The sequence below is a fragment of the Eublepharis macularius genome, chromosome 5, assembly GCF_028583425.1.
Source record: "Eublepharis macularius isolate TG4126 chromosome 5, MPM_Emac_v1.0, whole genome shotgun sequence".
In the NCBI taxonomy this organism is placed as follows: Eukaryota; Metazoa; Chordata; class Lepidosauria; order Squamata; family Eublepharidae; genus Eublepharis; species Eublepharis macularius.
Genome location: NC_072794.1, coordinates 160,472,267 through 160,486,119, shown reverse-complemented (window position 1 = coordinate 160,486,119; position 13,853 = coordinate 160,472,267). Strand labels below are relative to the sequence as shown.

General features: G+C 43.9%; 1 protein-coding gene across 1 annotated transcript in view; it reads right to left on the bottom strand.

Annotated features, from left to right (window-relative positions):
- Nucleotides 1-13,853, bottom strand: part of CDH4 (cadherin 4) — a 466,474-nt gene that overhangs the window by 26,739 nt on the left and 425,882 nt on the right. The window contains exons 10-12 of the mRNA XM_054980461.1: nt 13,137-13,279; nt 8,366-8,599; nt 4,266-4,499 (exon numbers count right to left, since the gene is read on the bottom strand). Coding sequence (XP_054836436.1) covers nt 4,266-4,499; nt 8,366-8,599; nt 13,137-13,279 — 611 coding nt within the window. The remainder of the gene's footprint in view (nt 1-4,265; nt 4,500-8,365; nt 8,600-13,136; nt 13,280-13,853) is intronic.

The following is a 13,853-nucleotide window of genomic DNA, read 5'->3' as shown; positions in this document are numbered from 1 at the left end:
GGGGAAATGGACAGAGCCTTCCAATCTGTCTTTTAAAACTCAGCTTCCCGGCTAACATTGCAACTCTCTTCACATGCGCGTCCTCGTGTAATTCTTGTAGCTTAGCTCAGAGTATCTCTGCTCAAGACACCAGCGCGCATGTCCATAAAGTGCCTGAAGATGCAATATTAGCCAGGAAGCAAAGTTTCGTAAGATAGTTGGCGGAGATCACTCCAGAGGGGACAGAATCTCTCACAGCCCTCCACCACCTCTAGCATGCTGGACTGTCTGCCCTTCTGGAACTTCACTGCTTAAAACTTTGAATTAAGTGAGCCTCAGCAGGGCAAAGGCTCCAGAAGGGGAGATGCCAGAGGCAGCGGAGGGCTGTGAGAGAATCCATCATCTCCAGAGCAATCTCTGCCGGCTCTGTCTTTCAAAACTATGCTTCCCAGCCAACATTGCATCTCCTGACATGAAAGAACATGTGTCAAAAGTATCGTGCAGAGAGACTCACAGAGGGGCTCCATTCATTCCTGACCATCAGTGGCTCGAGAGACAACAGACATTGCCTCCTGGATAAGTACCACTGCTGGTCGATGGACCCACACCAAGAACCTGTAGCCATGTTTGTCTTGCAGGCAGCATGGGAGGAAACAAAGAGGGTGCCTTGCTTGGGCTGGCAAAATACCTTGAACTGGAACTGTGGGTGACAAAGCCCACCACCAGCTTTTGCTTGAAAAAGGGCTATTTTTTAAAAAAACAACAACAAAACTTCCAAAAAGCTGAAAGTGACAATGTAAGTGGAAAAGGTCTTCCTATCCCAAATTCCATTTTTCACTACCAATATAAGCCTAGGGTATCTGCTGAACATTAAAAAGTCAATTAGAATGACAATGAATGTAAAAAATATGCGTTTGTAATAAAACCCATAATTTAGAATGGGATAATGGATTTGAAGATGGAAAAAAGGATTCTCCTAAATCAAATGTCTTTCAGCGGTAGTTAATTTCAGTCAACAGAATTTTCTCAAGTGTTTAAATCATACTTTAGACTTTGATTTATACGTAGAGCAGGAAAAAAATGGGGAGGGGAAGACATCTTCTGGGTTATCGCTCCCGTTACATCCAATGCAATTTTTTACTATGTAGAATACTAAAAATTGGCATTAAGAAGCTTTATTATGCTGAACTATCTTAGAAAGCAGATGTGTACTTATTGCTCGTTATCGTCACCTCGCTGTAAAAATTAACATGCACATGTTTCAAATTTGCACTGAAAATATAACTCCTTCTTTTGCATGGGTAAGAGGAGACGATTGTGTGTTTGACAAAGGGATTTTTTAATCTTCAAAATGGGGTCATTCCAGCAAGGAACTACACATTATAACTGACACAGGGACGCTGCCCAAAATGACCTTCAATTCTGGTTTAAATTATTCTAATCTCTCTCCCCCAGCCCCAGTAATGTGGTCCAGCATACTTACGGGACTGCCTCCCTCCCTATGTTCTTCCACGGCAGCTTCGCTCATCTGAACAGGGTCTCTTGCAGGTGCCAGCCTGCACATGGGCAAAATCAACAGCAGCCCATACGCGGGCTTTCTCCTTGGTGGCCCCTATCCTGTAGAATGGCCTGCCTGAGGAGGTCAGGAGAGCCCCCACTCTCCTGGCTTTCCGCAAACGATGCAAAACTAAATTATTCAAAAAGGCCTTTTTCTCAGCTAAGAGGTCAGTATTGTTGGAAAGGGGTCCCAGATGTTTCGTTAACGAGTTAGGAACCATAGACTTCACCATTATGTTGCCTTACGTATTATCTGTTGCTTTAAATATGTACTCCTATACACTACCTGTGCTTTATGTTGTTTACTGTAAGTCCTAGAATTGATTATGTTCCGTTTCAGCAATTCTTCAGCCCCATATTGGATCCTTACTAATGCTATGTCTTTGTAAACTTGTATTCATTTACCCAAGGACATGGTTTATGGAAATGTTCCTGACACTGCATGGAAATGCCTGCCCTTGTCCTTGCCACTGATTGTACTGATCTCACACTATGTAATCTGCCTTGAGTGTCAGTGAGAAAGGCGGAATATAAATGGCATAAAATAAATAATATTTAGCTGTGTTGAAATGTTTTCCTATTGTGAATTTCTCAGCCCATTTCCATCTAATCTGCTGCTGTTGGCAGCAGGAGGAAAACTCATAGCATGACGACACAGACAAGGATTCCTCCTCTTTACTCGAGGAGGGAGGAGAAGATTAGAAATGGAGAGTGGGGGAGGTTTTGGTGGCAACCCTGTGTTGTCCGTGACACTGTCTTCTATCCTATGTAATTTGCAAGGGAAGAACAGCTTGTGCAGTAGGATTTTCTGAACTCTCAGTGCACTCCTAAGCAGAGTTATTCTAGTCTAAGACCACTGATTTCAGTGGGTTTAGACTGGAGTAACTCCACTTAGGATTGTGCTGTCTATCTCCTCCTGCTGAAAAACCTGAAATTTTGTTCCTCAAGGATCATAGGGGGCAATTGGGGGGGGGGGGTCTCCAGTGATAGAAGAGTTTTTCTGCTTATCGGAAACTGATGCTATGATACAAGCCCTGAGGTAGTTCTGCTCTTACATGGATCTCTTTGGACATGGAACAGAAATTCATCCTTCAAAATGTCGGGGATCCTAGTTAATCCTGGGCGGATTCCACACGGCTTACCTGAAGCTGGGACATTGCGGAACGTTGCGTATCATGCTGGAAAAAACGTGGAAGATCACGTTTTCTCGCGTGAATTTTGTGCGACGTCGCAATGTTTTTGCGTGATCTTCCACGTTTTTTCCGGCATGATCCGCAACGTTCCGCAACATCCCAGCTTCAGGTAAGCCGTGTGGAATCCACCCTGCATTCCAGTACTATCCTGACATATTTAAACAATTACTATGTGCCGTTACAAACTAGTGTTCTGATTTGTTTGTTTGTTTATGTATCGCCCCAATTTCTTAGGTCACAGCCACTAGATAGTAAGGTAGGTTGGACAGCTTTTGAGTTCAAAGTCAATTACGTCTGAAGGGAAAGGGATAATAGAACTGGATAGCAGGTAGAAGTTGGAATGTTTGTGAACATTCTTGTCGCTGGCACTTGGTCTGCCAATCAAAGCATGCAGGGCTTCCCTGAATTCAGCATTTTCTTTCATTGGTTTGCAAAAAGGTCCTTAGAATATCTATAAGGAAAGGCCCTGCCTCTGGTGGTCTATGGATTGCATTTTAAAAATCACTGCTCGGGGATACATGTACAATTACTAGCCATTATGCTATATACTACCATTAAAAAGTTTAGATAGCTGATTAATTAAGAACATTTGTGGTACACATTAAGTGTAACTTAGAACCATCATCCTGTTAAATACTATTAGAAAGTTCAGGGTAAAGATGTTTTTTTAAATCATACATTTTAAGATATGTTGTTTTTCATTCTTACATCTGCCAACTGTGTGTTGAAGATAACTTACATGTTCATAAAAGTCCTGAGATCGTTAGATCTACTTCAAAGGTATATTCTTTTTGAGCAGATATCTTTGCTAGTTAATTGAAAATCTCAAGTGCTTTGAAGCAAAACCCCCTCAGTTATTGCTCTGCGCTTGGTGTTACAATCGGAACGATCTGTTGACCAATATATTAGCCGTCTTGTTTATTGGTTTATGCCCATAATTTTCTCTGTGAAAAATTGTCGTAATTATTCAGCATTTGAATTGACGTGGTCACCAAACAGTCTCAAGCAAGCAGAAAAGGAGCACTTACACCTAAAGGTTCCTGCTTCTAGTAGCAGCTGCAGGACTGTTGATTTATGAATGAGAGTCTCTCTAAACAAGACATCTTACATGGGGATGCTTAAGTGTAGGGAGACGCAGAGTTAAGCGGGAAGCATAGTTTAAAAAGACAGAGCTGGAAAAGATCACTCCTCAGAGGGTTTTTTGATTTCATCTTCACCTCCCCTAAGGGGATGTGAAATTGACAGAGCCTTCAGGGAGGTGAAGGTGACATTAACAAACCCTCTGAGGAGTGATCTTTGCCGGCTCTGTCTTTTTAAACTATGCTTCCTGGCTAACATTGCATCTCCCTACACTTGAGCATCCCCATGTAAGATGTCTCATGTAGAGAGACTTTTAAAAAGGCAGTTCCTTGCACCTAATTGTGATGTTACAGGACAGTTATTTAATGAAATCAGTGAAGTTTGTGGTCAATTTGTCTAGAAGCAGAAAGGCTTCAGAACTATACATTGGGACCGTTTGCTGCCCACCACACTTACTTAGTAAAATGATGATACATATCAAGATGGCGATGATAGCTCCAGTTCCCAGTCCAGCCGCAGCTACAGCGCCGATGGTGGTACAGTCTCCGTTCTCATCGCATGGGCACACTTTGACTTTAATGATGGACATATTAAATAGAGGAGGGTTTCCAGAATCTGTCACAATGATTGGCACGTCATACACGCCAGCTTCCAAGTACATGATTCGTAAGCTGAGTTGGGCGTAGTCACCTATGGGGAGCAAAAGGGAGACCGGTGAAACACTGATGGCAGCCTTACGAGGATGGCTGTAACGGAAAGCCTTTTTTAATGGCTTCAGAGGAGGGCAATCAAAATGGACAGAAGCCCTGTGAAGGAAGATTTGCCTAGAAAAGACCAAGGAGAACATGGTCATGTGAAATGTCTGTCACATGGAAGAAGGCAAAGACTCATTCTCTGCTGCTGCAGAGGGCAAGGCAATGGCTTTAAGGAGAGGAGAGTTCAGCTAAGCAGTTCAACAAGAAGTAATCACATAGTAGGGGAGTTCTGCATCCCCAACCTAGAGCAATTTACAACCGGAAGTTATGAATGTGAATCCTGCTTTGTTCAATAGGACTTATTTCCAAATACCTGTGCACAGAACCACAGCCTCATGGTTTAATCTGAGGCACATTTACTAAGAGGGGAGTTCCTCTGTGTTAAAAGAGAATGAGGGCCAAGCTACAAGTGACAAATGACACTTGAACAGCAAGTTTATTTCTCCCTGTTCACTTGCCCTCCACTCAATCCACTTGCTGTTCAAGTGTCATTCGTCACTTGTAGCTTGGCCCTTAGTTGCAGCTAAACATACTTTTTGGGAGGCTGTCACAGCCGAATTATAGCAATCTTGTAGGGCTTTCAAAGCAAGGGGCGTTCAGTGTTGGTTTGCCATTGCTTATGACCCTGGGCTTCCTCCAATTCAAGTAATAACCACGGTTGATCCTGCTTAGCTTTCAAGATCTGATGAGATCGGGCTTGCCTGGCCTATCCAGGTTGATAGGACTACTGTATTAGGGTCGCACTACAAGTGACGAATGGCTCTTGCCTGGCAAGTGAACAGACTCACGTGTACTCCTCCCTGTTCACTTGCCATTCACTTGCGCTCCACTTGATCAAATGGAGTGCAAGGGAATGGCAAGTGAACAGGGAGGAATACACGTGAGTCTGTTCACTTGCCAGGCAAGAGCCATTCGTCACTTGTAGTGCGACCCTTAGCCATGACTGACTTGCTGATTACAATGGGAAGTAAGCGCAACTTTGAATGGATTGGGGTCTATGCCGCACCTGGAGTAACGTGTGCCGTTCTGGAGGCCTTGCTTCAAAAAGGACATGGACAAATTGGAACGGGTTCAGAGGAGAGCAACCAGGATGGGGCCTGGAGACCAAGCCCTACGAGGGAAGACTGAGGGGCCTGGGAATGTTCAGTTTGGAGAAGAGGAGGTTGAGGGGAGACATGACTGCACTCTTTAAGTATTTAAAAGGCTGTCACTTAGAGAAGGGAGCTGTTCCTGTTGGCAGCAGAGGATAGGACTTGAAACAATGGGTTTAAGCTATAGGAAGGAAGGTACCAGCTGGGCGTTAGGAAAGATGTCTTCATGATTAGAATAATCCAGCAGTGGAATTGGCTGCCTAGAGATGTGTGAGTTCCCCCTCATTGGCAGTCTTCATGGAGTGGCTGGCCGAATACTCGCCAGGGATGCTTCAGGCTGTTCCTGCATTGGGCAGGAGATTGGACTAGATGGTCTGTAAGACCCCTTCCAAGACTATGATTCTGTGATTCTATGTAAGGATGAGAATCTAGTTGCCCAATCCAGCCATTTTCCCGCTGTACATGCTTTCTGCATGTTCCCAATGCTACCATGGCTCTACCATTTCTTATAAAGGATGTTGCATAAAAAAGTGCAAAATAAGGAACACATTGTGAGACCCATACAAAAATGACATCTTGGTTAGGTCAGAACAGTCCGATCTTCCATTGTTGGCTGTACGCTACCAGGGAAATCAAGGGAACAAACTTCGTTCCTTCTTAACTTGAAAAGGAAGGCTACATTTTAATACTAAATAAGGGACAGTGCCTTGCAATGAGGCAAAGGAGGCATGCCTACCTCCTCTTGCTGCGAGTTCTGTTAGCCAGAGTAGGATACTAAAGTAAAATGTGTGCTGCCAGGTTCAAGAGGGGCTGCCTAGATTAGGAGTGGGGTTGCAGAAGAGATTTGGGTTGGGACCGGCATATCTTCGGGATCGCCTCTCCCTGTATGTTCCCCGGAAACCGCTTCAATCAGTGGATAAATGTTTACTGGTGGTCCCCGGCCCTAAGGAAGCCCACCTTGCTTCAACCAGGGCCAGGGCCTTTTCAGTCCTGGCCCCAGCCTGGTGGAATGCTCTGTCAATAGAGACCCGGGCTCAGCGGGACATATTGTTCCACTGGGCCTGTAAGACAGAGAGTCAAGCTACAAGTGACTTTTTTCACACGTAGAACACTTGATCGTTTTCACAAGTTTTCCTGGGAACTGAAGTTCCAGTGTCCTTCCCCTCTCTGATAGAATCGCTGCCTGAAGAGCCAGAGAAAGCCGGCTGCAGCAGCAGCTTTTGCAAATCGTTCCTCCAGTCACAAGCCTGCTCTCAATGATCTTTGGGGGTGGGCAGCTGCAGCTTTCTCCCTGGGCGTCTTGCTCCCGGGGAGCTGCTCTGGATTTGCAAAAGCTGCTGCTGCCGCTGGCTTTCTCTGGCTCTTCAGGCAGCGATACTAACAGAGAGGGGAAGGACACTGGGACTTCAGTTCCCAGGAAAACTTGTGAAAACAATCAAGTGTTCTACGCGTGAAAAAAGTCACTTGTAGCTTGGCTCAGAGTTGTTCCACCAGGCATTCGGTGGTTGAAGGGGGTGGTGCCATGTCGGCCTCCCACCTTTGGGGTGGGGGGTTCTCCCCAACATTGCACCTTAATGTATTTGGTTAATTTTATTATTGTTTATTGTATGTTGATTTTAGAATTATTGTTTTTTTGTTTTTATTGATTTTAACTGATGTTCACCACCCAGAGCACCTGAGGATGGGCGGTTTATAAATCGAAGTAGTAGTAATAATAATAATAATAATAATAATAATAATAATAATTTATGCACAATAAATAACAATAGCAGCAGCAACAACAACATTCGATTTATATACCGCCCTTCAAGGCAAGTTAACACCCACTCAGAGTGGTTTACAAAGTATGTTATTATTATATCAAGCATGGATATCAGGCAATGATTTTTTGGGCAAGTTTGGCCTTGTAGCTCAGTAGAACTTGTGGTTGAGGTGCCACAGGCCTCGTTCTATCATACGGTAGTCACTGCTTGGCAGGACTCTAACCTGGAGAGCTGGGTTTGATTCCCCACTCCTCCGCTTGAAGCCAGCTGGGTGACCTTGAGTCAGTCGCAGCTTCTCGGAGCTCTCTCAGCCTCACCCACTTCACAGGGTGATTGTCGTGTAAGTATAATAATAACACACTTTTTAAACTGCTCTAAGTGGGTTTTAGTTGTCCTGAACAGAGGTATATAAACTGAGCATTATTATTATTATTATTAAGAGCCCAATTACAGCTGATTGAGACATCCTTCTCCACTTCCCTATTGTCCTAGTAATCTCCACTATCTCAACTTTACGCTAAAGTAGAAAAAGATTACTTTTATGCAATTAGGGCTGGAAGAATGATCATTGATCCTGATTGTGGCTCATGACAATAAAAATGGAACATAAGGAAGACTGATAATAGCTTTCCCCCTGGTCTATTACAGATGATTTATCCCCCGTTCAGTTCTGATAACGGTGCGTAATCATGAATTGCATGAAAACCTGGAGGGTGGGGAAGCTGGAGCACCAACAAAAATGTTGGATGTTCTCGCTCAAGGCCTGATCTCATGAACTGTCTTGCTTATAACGTCACCCAGAATGTGGACTTTGACAAATAAATCAAAAGGGGATCAGGAGAGGGGAGGAACAAAACAAAAGTTTTTGAAAGTTTGAAGGCCAGTCCCTCTGCAGCTTGCAAGTGCACCGAGTTCCAAATGCCATCAGAGCTGCCTGCCCAGTTTACCATTTAGCCGCGTAATGGTCCAGTTCTTTCTGATGGCAGATGGCACACTTGGCAGCTCGAAGACAAAGGGTCCAACATTTGGATCGATGTCAGCATCAGCGGCTGTGATGTTGATGACATTCAGGTTTGGCTTTTCACAGATCTGTGCCTCTTTTGGCAGGAGCTCGGGAGCATTATCGTTGATGTCAATTAGATAAATCTGCAGCGTGCCAGTGCCGCTGGCTGGAGGGATACCTAAAGGGGAAGAAGATCATTTCAGTGAGTAATGGTTACGGTTGGCACAGGAAGCGGTGGGCACAGGGATGCTTCCCCTCAACTTCCACTCAGACCGACAGATAGATGGAAGAATGTAGAGAAAAATGTCAAATGAAATTGTCAGGGACACAGTTCCTAATGAGGAACAACTAAAGTATTAATAACCCTCCAATGTAATATCGGCCATTATGTGTCAACAATGTCCAACTACTCTCTGCATTCTACAAACAGGTCTCTACACAAAATAATAAAAGGACACAAATCTGACATAAAAATCACAACATTCAAAAACCAGCAAGTAAACTTCCGGGACGTATTCCAGGGCATTCTGTCACTGATCTCATAGTTTCTGTTCTCAAACATAGAAATTTTAAAGGTAGAATGCAATGTGAAATTGCTGAATTAGCATTCATTAACAAGTTCCATACGCTGCTTCCACACACGTTGGATAATCCACTTTCAATACTCTTTAGTGAACATTTGAAACTGATTTTCCATGTGTGGAACAAAAAATCCACTTCAAAAGGATTGCGAAAGTGCATTGAAAGTGCATTATTCAAAGTGTGTGGAAATGGCCCATGTCTTAACACGGACATGGGTTTCCTAACTCACTATGGGTGCTGATATTTTGCATATCCTTCTATTACTTCACATTGGGTCTCATAACCATGCACCCAAGTTTAGGTTAATCCTACTTTACATATCTAGCAACAAATGAGGCTGTCTTTCACCCATTCTGAGTGAAGAAAGCAGACAGAGAAATTATTCTTGATCACCTGCACACTCAGGGCCAAGCTACAAATGACAAATGACACTTGAACGGCAAGTGGATTGAGTGGAGGGCAAGTGAACAGGGAGAAATACACTTGCCGTTCAAGTGTCATTCGTCACTTGTAGCTTGGCCCACAGTCGAAGAATTGCCCAATGAAGCTGATATGCTGTAAGCTCGGGACAGACAGAAGAGAGTACTTTGCACAATGTGGAACGCATGGTTGGTAACCACTAGCTGAAGGTTAAGTGATAGCTTTATCTTAGAAAAATTGGAAAGTGGATGTCTTTTTGCCCTGCTCCTGGGCTTTCAGCACCATCTCTTTTGGAAAGAAAATATTAGATCAGATAGCTCTGGGTCTGCTCCCTGCTACAACGGTAAAGATGGGTTCCCTTTCTCCCTTTCTTTGCAGCTGTCAGAAACTATACCTTTCTCCCGCCTAATACTGTAGTGATGGGAGAAACTACAGGCCTTGGCCATCTCCCTGCCATGCAAATACTTAAAAGTTCAAAGCATCCTCTTCCAGACCAGCCAGATAGCAGTCCTAACACTTGTCTTTCTCACAACAGGGGGCCTCCAAGATAAATGGCAGCACCTCCGAATAATGATCAGTTGTGCAAAAGTTTGCCAGTTCAGGATCTTCGCTTGAGAGTTTGACGTTCATAAAGGTCAAAAGCCGTCACTGTCCAGCCTAATCCTTTGAAAACAAACGAACAAAAAAAAAATAAAACGACCCCCCCCCCATTCCTTCAGCTCTCTAGGCCTGCATGCTTCAGTAACTTCCCTTTAGTTAGTGGAAGGAAAAAAAGAGAATCCGTTTCTTTTAAGCGGTTCAATATTCTTCATTTCTTCCACTTCCCATCCCCAGTGAACTTCAGGCAATTTTGTTCCAGGTCTCCCCGCTCTGACTATTTCCTCCAACAGCCTTGCCTGAGCAGTTTTTAAAGCTTGTATTCTTGATTCTTTTTGCCTTTTCCATCCTTAAAATGCGAACAAAAATGAATAATAAAAAAAAAACCCTCCACTGATTCTTCCCAGCTATTTTTTGTAAAGAGCTCTGTCTTACATTGCTTGTTTGTTTTTGCTGACCAAAGAGTCTCCAAATCCCCGACGAAGCTCTCTAAACCCCTTTCTCATGATTGTAATGTTAACTTTCCCAACCTCAAGGCCTAGCAGTGCAGAAATTCTGCTTTCTGTTTGGCAGCCTCGGACAGATCTCCCTCTAGACTTTCCTTCTTGTTCAGACACCAAGCTCACTGTACAGAGAACACAAAGCCCACAGGGTTAACTGCAGCTTCCTGCAATCTTTGTCTGCTATCTCATGCGCAAATGCTTGGGGGTGTCTGTCTTCTGCTTATGCAATATTCAGACTATGGACTGTTTTTCTTTTTGACCGGGATGGGGCGGGGGCTTAAATCGCATCTGTTTATTTACATACTTACTTTGCAAGCCACTTCCCTAGCTAAAGTTACACAGGGTTGGGTCTCTTGGGAGATTATCACATGTACAACAGTCCTTGTGCAAGCAGAAGCATTAAAGTTACTCCTTGATGTCTGCTTGCACGAAGGGAAAGTGATTATATCGCCACTGTCTTTTCCATGTATACAAGACTTAAGTCAACAGCAAAAAAATGCTTTCTGCAAATTCGGTCTAGCCTAGATGATGGCCCCCTACCTTGACATGGCCGATCTGGCCACCTGGATCCATGTCATGGTAACTTAGAAACTTGACTACTGTAATGCACTCTACGTAGGTCTTCCCTAACTGGGAGACTCCAGTCGGTACGGAATGCTGCAGCTCGGTTATTATCCAGAGCTAGATGGAGCATGAATACTACTCCCGTTCTGCAGTGACTCCACTCCTACTCTCCTGCCCTTCTGCAAACTATGCAAAAATGTATCATGGAAGACGGCTTTTTACTCACAGATCTCTAGCACTGTAACTCACATTTTCACACGTGTTGGATAATACACTTGCAGTGCGTTTTCAATCTACTTTAGCAATCGATTGCAAAGTGGATTTTCCTGTTTCACACTAAAGCGTATTGAAAGTGTATTATCCAACATGTGTGAAAGTTGGCCGAATCCAAACGTCCCGGTATAGCACTAAACTTTTGCTAAACTTCCAGAAGTATAGCGTCTTTCTAGCACAATTTCTGACTTGTGGCACAATGAATTAGAAATCATGCTAGAAAGACGCTATACTTCCGGAAGTTTAGCGTAACGCCGGGACACGCCAGGATGTGTGGATTCAGCCTTAGTTTGGTTCTAAAACGACACCTAGATGGTGTCTTGACTCTGTCTTTTGTAACTTAGCTTGGCTCTCAAACGAAACCTAGATGGTCCAAATTCCCCACCCAGTGAGGCGATGGGGCTGGAATTCCTTTTCTTACTGCCTGCTGCCCTTTGCAACTGCTTCCCCCAGCAAGCGCTAAAGAAGGCTTTGAAAGCAGATCTGCTGTCCACTTCCAGATGTCAGCCTGCTTCTCTGCCCAAACACTGCAAGGAATGCTAATTCGCTGTAAGTTTGCCTTGAACATACACAGTGATTTCCACGGCAAACAGCTATTTTCAGCCCTTGTCAGTTGATTTGCTGCTTACAGTGTCTTTACTCTAAAAAAGACTGAATCGTGTGGCTTGCAGTAGGGAGTTCTGCAGATCATATCAAGAACCCTAAAAGCCTGTTACTGCCTGTCCTGATTGAAAGTCTGCTCTTCGTGCATCTGATGATGTGCCGTCTCGGACAGGATAATAAATTGAGAGATCTATTGGTCTTCAAGGTCCCTTTCTGGTTTCGCTTCAGTAGAATTATTCCCTTGGAATTTTCCAGTGATCTTTTCCCATCAACTGCTTCTGATTTCCTAACGGAACAATTCCTGGCATGTTCTCAGCTGTGACTTTTAAAACGTAACGAGGATTGGTACACCCAGCAGGACTCCTCTTTCTTCATCCCTTCTTTCTGCTATCTCCTCCCATCTATATGTGACGGGATTCCTCACATTTCCTTTACAGGCTTTTCCATATTGGGTTTTCGATGGAGTTCAACTTCTTAACTGCATTGGGTTTCCCCCTCCCTTACAGAAAGTATTGTTTCCTGCTTGTTGTTGTTGTTGTTGTTGTTGTGGTTGTTGTTGTTGTTGTTGTTGTTGTTGTTGTTGTTGTTGTTCTTCTTCTTCTTCTTCTTCTTCTTCTTCTTCTTCTTCTTCTTCTTCTTCTTCTTCTTCTTTAGCTTTCTCCGTGTTTTTTCAGACCACCTTAAAGGAAAAAACTTGAAGAAAAAAACCGGGACAGCAGCAACTGGTGATGATACTGGCTGTTTCCACACGGCTTACTTTATTCTGCAAAACAGCGAAATCTCGTATGAAATCACGAGAAGATGCGATAACAGCGTCTTCTTGCAACATTTTGAGCGAGATTTCGCTATTTTGTAAAATAAGGTAAGCCGTGTGGAAACGGCCACTGCCTGCAAGACAGAGAGAAATCCAATGCCGTTAAGAAGCTGAGCTGTGTCAAAAATCTACTGTGGAAGAGCCCTTAGTCGCCGTCTTCCCATTAATCACATTTTACGATTGCTCCACACATGTAATTTACTCTGACAATGTCCTGTCCCAACTTCATGCAGGTGTATTTTTTTTTAACAAGCAAACCTGGTGGAAAAAAAATTCTAAACTTATACTGACAACTCTGTCAAGGCATCACTCTTGTTACAGTATTATTGAAGCAAGAATGAGGCTGAAAGTGGGCCTACCATTGTCAGCTGCGAGGAACGTGGCCTCGTAGACGTTGTTCTTAATATAGGCTGACTCGCGATCAAGGACGGCGGTGGTGGTGATCTGACCGTTTGTGGCATTAATGTTCAGCCAGTTTGCAGGATCTGACAGCTTAGAGTATCTGTGGAGAACAGGAATAAATACATAGCAGTCTCTTCTGGTGACAGGTCCTTAACATGGCTTGAAAATAAAGTTTGAGGAAGTGTTTTCAGCTTTTCCTTGGGTTTGTAGACTTCTCCTAAGGCTTCGTTTTGAAGGAGCATCGGCATGTTTTGTTAGGGCCGAGCTAACCCATTATATAGGGGAAATCAATGATTAGATTTTCTGATATTTTCTTTTTAAATGAATTATAGCTGTGAAGGTGAAAGGAAGGCCAGTGGTTTGATCATGGAGGAAGGCAAGGGACATTAAACCCTTTTCCCATCACAATTTTCCTGATCAAAATTGTCCCCAAGTTCCTTTTTGCCTAGCAGGGGAAGGGGAAAAGGATAACTGCAGAGAAAACCATATCCCAGCAGCTGCATTGGCTCCCGTGGAATTCCGGATCAGGTTCAAGGTTCTGGTTCTGACCTATGAAGCCCTAAACGGACTGGGACCAGCATACCTGAGGGACCACCTCTCCCCATATGTACCTCGGAGAGCTCTTAGATCTGCAAGTAAACACCTACTGGTGGTCCCTGGCCCCAGGGAGGCTC